We start from the raw sequence: 6000 nt of genomic DNA, 5'->3' as shown, positions 1-6000 counted from the left end.
TTTTTGCAAAAAGATGGTAGTCTTATCACCACCAAGGAGAGGATGGTATACGCGAACGATGAAACTAAGTCGATCACTTGGAGCTTTTTGGAAGGACCTGTGACAAATATTCATCCAACCTTTCAGATAAAACTCCTCTCTGTAACTCCGACCCGTGAGGGAGTCTGTATGGCGAAATGGGCTGTGAATTTCGATAACATAGGAGGAGATTCCCCTATTCCATCTGCTTTTATTGATTCGATACGTATGGTTTCCGCTGAGTTGCCTTCTCGGCTACTTGCAGAGCGCTAATTAAACAGCTCTTTATGTCAAATAAAAGCTATGTAGACCTACTACATTTGATGATTAAGCGAAAAAAAAAAACAAAAAAAAAAGAATGTAGCCTGAGGCAGAACTAAAGAGATTATATTTCGAAATACAGAAGTTAGTTCATCGATTCCATGTGATCACAGCTAGTCTTTCAATAACTAAGATGAACCCACCATATTCAAACCTCTCTGTCATGTGAATCCTAATTAATTGTTCCAAGAAATCATCATCCTTGACTGTTGAGTCCGATATCAACTTTGGTTATTTATCGTCCTAAGATATTTAGCTACAAGACTCGAGCGTATGTCTGAAATTTGTGAGCTACACGACCAAGAATTATATATACATATACATACAAAATCAATTTTGTCTAGAATGTCATCTCCAAAAACATATACCTTAGACCCATATGGAATTCAAATCTATCGGTGCGAACCAAAATAATGTTGCGGTAGAAAATTACAACATGAGGATAAATTCTCCTCGAGGCATAAAATGCATTTCCTGCAAACCAAAAATCAAAAATAGACAAAAATTCTCCCCTGCTAGATCAAATTATCCCTTCTTAACGCAGTCGTTAATTCTTTTTTTTTTCTTTTTTTGTGGAAAGAAATTTATAGACGTGGTATAAGATGGATGGTCAAAAAATAGGGTTGAGCTATCATTATCAGTCGTTGTTGATGGGAAGAAACTATCTAAGTTAAACAATGTTGGAGAATGTTGAGTTGACAATCAAAATAAAAAAAAAATTGTTGAAATTATTAAAGATGATGTTGTAGATGGTTGTTCCTGTTGATGATGGGTTTAGAAAATTGATCTATAATTTCTTCAGTTTCAAGATGTCATTACGATCTTTATATTAAAATGATTGTAAAAATTAAACATTGTTGGGATCATACAAAAATCTAGTTGGTAACCTAGCAACAAGCTAGGCACCAACCCCTTTTTGAATAGCAATTTTTAGTTTGTGAAAAATAAAACAACCTACCTATGCCACTAGTAGCATCTTTATTAGCTAAACAATTTTTCAATTTTTAAGAAAAGAAAGACAGTATCTGGCCAAGTTCTCTCAAAGTGGAGAAAGCCAACACACCCAAATCATATCCATGAGAAACACATTTATCCAAGTATTTATTATGCTTACGCAAAACAACGTTGGAGATAGCTTGTCCTGGGATAAAAGCATGAGCACCACCCCCTGTAAAAGGAGAAACGCCTATGACATCCATACAAACATGTTTGCCATTTTTCCAGTTAAGAACGAGAATATCAGCAGGACGAAGGACCTCTATTATGATCTAATTATGACTACCATCCTCATTTGAGATGTATTTGTCGATCATCTTCCCTCAAATAGTACTACTGGCTAGCCAGTGATAGATTTGAAAAGTGAGGAAAATGAGTTTTGTTCTGCCTCTGTTAAATTGCGTATGAGAAGTAGGAGATCGGAAGGCACCAGCTTATCAATGTTGAAAGTATTGGAGCACAAAAAAAATGGGAATCACACACCATTTTGGAAAATCCCTATTGAATCACATCTTCTTTATCACCTACAAAAAAGAATTCCTAATTGTATAATGATATTTGGCAATACAGAAAACAAAAAGTATGCACGGAACCTTTAAAGGTTTCTCTTAAATATAACCCATGCTTTTATTAATCATAATTCATTTTTCTTTGGTCAATATATATTGACTGTAAATTTAAATTTAACCTTTTCAATTATTATCCATAGCCCGTAAACTAGGTTAGTGAAATCACTAGTCCAGAAGGGGTTATAAATAACGTTTTTAAACGACAGATTAGTTATGTAAATAGGATTTCACAAACAAATTTCGTCATATACCATAGTAATAGTTGGATCCATCACTTAACGAAAAAAACCGCCATTCACTAGTGTGATAATTTACTAGGTGTGTGATTTAACGATGAACCATTTAATTACGGAATAAATCCGACACACATTTATAGGTTTTCTACGCCCAACACTAGTTTTCTACTGTGCGCCCAAAGTGGCTAGCCACATATCCAGCGGAATGAAAATGGTTAGCCATAGGTCTTCTACATAGTGCAATATAGGTTCCACTAGTAATTGGGCCGGTATAATTAGGCCTAAGCTTGAATTGCCCCCTACAATCCAATTGGAGGTAGTAAGGCTACGAGTATGTTTCCATCTCGATCTAAACTGACAAACCTGCCTGCATTCTCTTTCCATGTTCCCATCTCGTTCTTCTTTTCTCTTTGAACAAAAAAAGTTTTTCTCCCCTTATTATTTTTCTGAGTTGAAACCGCACTCTCGCCAATGGAGCTTAATTATCACCCTCATCTCAAAATCAAAACCTTGTATCAGCAGAAATAAAAAACAAACCCTTTTTTGAAACCCTAAATCTAGTTGTTTTTCTCTTGAAATCCTAGGGTTTGAGTAATGGAAAAAAGAAGATATGGAACTGAGTCAACTCATTTTCAACTATGATTTAGTTTTTACTTAGTGTTATTTGATTAGATTAGATTTGATTTGTATTTTTTAAATCGATCTCAAGGTATGGATTCATCACCAACGACATCAGGTTCAGCATCCATAGCAGATCTTTGGTATAATTTCTTTTCACCTTAAGTTGATTTGATTTTTGTTAGCTAGGAATATTATTGGTATCGGTTAGGACTTATGAGTTTCCTGAAAATCTGTTTCCGTGTAGGGTTTTTTATTTTTTATTTTCTGAGATAATGTTGATTTGGGTTATGTCAATGATTCTGGTGTTGATGCTGGGTTTTTGATATCATGATCAAAGTTATTAAGATCTCTTACTGATCAGGAAGGATATGCTAAATATTGAATTAAATTCATCTCTTCTGTCCAGGACATCTATGAGAAGTATAATTTTTTTTAAAAGAAGTGAGTATGTGATCTGCATTTCTCGGAAGTGGTGGAAGATTTCATTTCTAAAGTAAAAAGGCTTGAAAGTGATTTGTACATATAAGTTGTGGTATCAACTGTAACTGTGTACAAAGTGGACAAAAGGGATTTGGACTCGAGTTTGGATTTTCTCAAGTTCATTCAATCTTTTAGCTTGTATGTATAAACTGCCATACTGTAATATAACTTATACAATTAATATTACCAGGTTTAGTTAATTATTTGTGTTCAGATCTGTGGGAGGTCATCCTAGCAAACTGCTGTGCATGTCCCTATATCTTTTGTGGCAGTTGTAGGTTGAACTTCGAACTGTAGATAGGTTGGTGAAGGGTAGTACAACGTGCTCTGAATGGTTATGATTCATTTCAATCTAAGTCAAGGTAAGCTCTCATTTTCATTCTCGTTTGCTGGAAGTGATCAGGGAGTTTTTACATGTGCCGATTTGTTCGTTTTTGGGTAGGCACATCTTTGCTGGAAAAGTTAATGGAGACGTTGGCGGTGACAGTTATAATGTGAAAGATGACAGACCTTCGAGAATAAAAGTATAACGTTCATAAGTCACAACATACAGATGATCTTGTATCTTTAACTTACACAAGTTCAGCAAGCAGCTGCCTGCTCACAAATATTCTTCCAGGTCCTGCATCCTCATTTTCTTATCACTTTAGATTGGTTCCTACTTGTTTGTACATTTCTATATCCAGATGGTGATGCTGTAAATTGTTTTCTTACAGGTTCAAAATATTCAGTCTTTAACAACAAATATTGGAGTATATACAGGTTTGTTTCTTCCTTGGTTTATGATGCATCTTAGTTTCAGTACAATAATTCTTTTCTTTATTACCGATAAAAAAAAATACTTCTTTTCTTTGTTTGTCTTTATCCATTTCTTATAATATAATAATTGTAGTTGGCTAATTAAAGTTAGTCTGCGCTCCATTCGTTGCCACGAGCAGCAGGGAATGAATTTGCAAATAATACCTTTACCCTGTAACAAAGAGACCTCAGCTCCTTTCCTCTAGCTCTATTATCTTAAATCCCATACCCTTGTATTATTGTTTGATATCTGCTTACTTAATGCACAATCTTTAGACCTATTGTTTTCAATTTTCACCACTTCTTGTAGAGGCTTAGATATGTCTGTTATCCTTGGTGCATCACATCTCCGTTATTGCAAATATCTCCCCTAATAATTATAGTGTCAGAATGCATAAATTTATTAATTAGAGTTCGCTAGGATCCTTGAACTCTTCACAAGTTTTAGGGGTTTGGAATGTCTCCGGACATTTAAGTATATCACCTAATGAATGCAGGACTTGTCGTATTTTGTCTCTTGAGTTGAATTTTACCTGAAATTGTGTTCTTCTTTAGATATTAAATCACCTTCTTGTTGTGGTTCCTGTTACCACCCCTGCTTCAATAGTCATGGGGGGTCAGAATTAGTTTGTCCCCATACAAATGATGATTCTTTCAAAGTGAGATTACTTGGTTCCTTCGAATTGGTTCACATCAGGAAGTATTTATACTAACTTGGTATTTGGTTATAAGGAGAGTAGGTTCCCCGCACATTCCTATTTCTATTGCAGTTTGAAGAACTTCAGGAAAAGAGCAGTTGCAAAGGCATTGCTGATAGCACAAAGCCTCCAAACGATGACGATTTTGACTGCCAGGTTGATGAAACTGTGGATGCAAGTGCGATGTTACTCTATAGAGATGGCATACTTGGATATATTTCAGTAGGTTAAGCGGCTAAAAACTTGTGTAAATCTTATAGAAGAGCTACCAAATTAGAGTGGTGAATCTAGGTAACAGTTTAGTAATTCGAATTCAGTGAAAAAAGGTCGGTTTAGTATTTGGATGTAATTTCAATTTGCTTATGTTGTATGATGAATATACATTTTATCTGTATTCAGATATTTGATGTAATTTTCAGTAATTAATATAAAATTAAATTTGTCTTAAAAATGCATTTGTGTATTGTCAAAACGTAGTAAGTTTTCAGATTTACCTGAACCAAAATATGCTTCTGATTCACCAAATCTGAATACCAAGTCTGAATCAGTTTCTAGGGTATCACAAAACCCAACCGTTATTATATTTAACAAACAAAGAACGTGATTTTATATCACAGACTTTATTCGTCACCATAAATGACGAATTTTGGTCATAATACTTGATGACGTTTTCTGGTTGTGATTTAGAAAGACTCACACCAAATAAATAACAGTTCGAATAACGGATGAAACCGTGATAAATCACGTTTTATAACGGATTCCTTTCGTCATTTACAAGCCTTTCTGGACTAGTGAATACTGAGTTGAAAAGGCAGTGACTCGCTAGCCAATAAAAAATCATTATCTTCCAGTGATACTAATATAAGTTCATTTTTCAATTTTTCATCACAATCCGGTGTAGATGGTTTTAAAACTTTCATTCTTTACCATGAACTACTTCGGCCACTATATGAACTTAATTATTGAATACAAAAGAAAAAATAGAACTTGATTACAAGAAATAATTCTTATCATTATCAAGATAATCAAACTTCAAGGAGATTTTTTTGTTTCCATTTTTTTAAATTGTTATCAATTTGCTTCGAACCGTACTTAATCAATCACGGTGAATATAAAACTCACTTGAGACGAAATCCTTTTAGTACCTAGTATAGGAAACTTGAATCAAATCATGTTTGTACCTTTTTTTTTTTTTTTAAGTTTATTAATCTCTTGTGGTAATAATCTCAAGCACGAACCTTTTTTGTTTTTGAAAATGACTAT

At 34.2% G+C, this 6000-nt stretch overlaps 1 protein-coding gene across 1 annotated transcript in view; it reads left to right on the top strand.

Moving 5' to 3' along the window:
- The window catches only part of LOC113330243 (major latex protein 146-like), a 986-nt gene extending 512 nt beyond the window's left edge, over positions 1–474 (top strand). The window contains exon 2 of the mRNA XM_026577110.1: positions 14–474. Within this exon, the coding sequence (XP_026432895.1) occupies positions 14–291 (278 nt within the window). The 3' untranslated portion in view covers positions 292–474. The remainder of the gene's footprint in view (positions 1–13) is intronic.
- The last annotated feature ends 5526 nt before the right edge of the window (positions 475–6000 follow it).

Source organism: Papaver somniferum, unplaced genomic scaffold (genome assembly GCF_003573695.1).
Source record: "Papaver somniferum cultivar HN1 unplaced genomic scaffold, ASM357369v1 unplaced-scaffold_117, whole genome shotgun sequence".
Classification (NCBI taxonomy): domain Eukaryota; kingdom Viridiplantae; phylum Streptophyta; class Magnoliopsida; order Ranunculales; family Papaveraceae; genus Papaver; species Papaver somniferum.
This window is presented reverse-complemented; position numbering and strand designations above follow the sequence as displayed.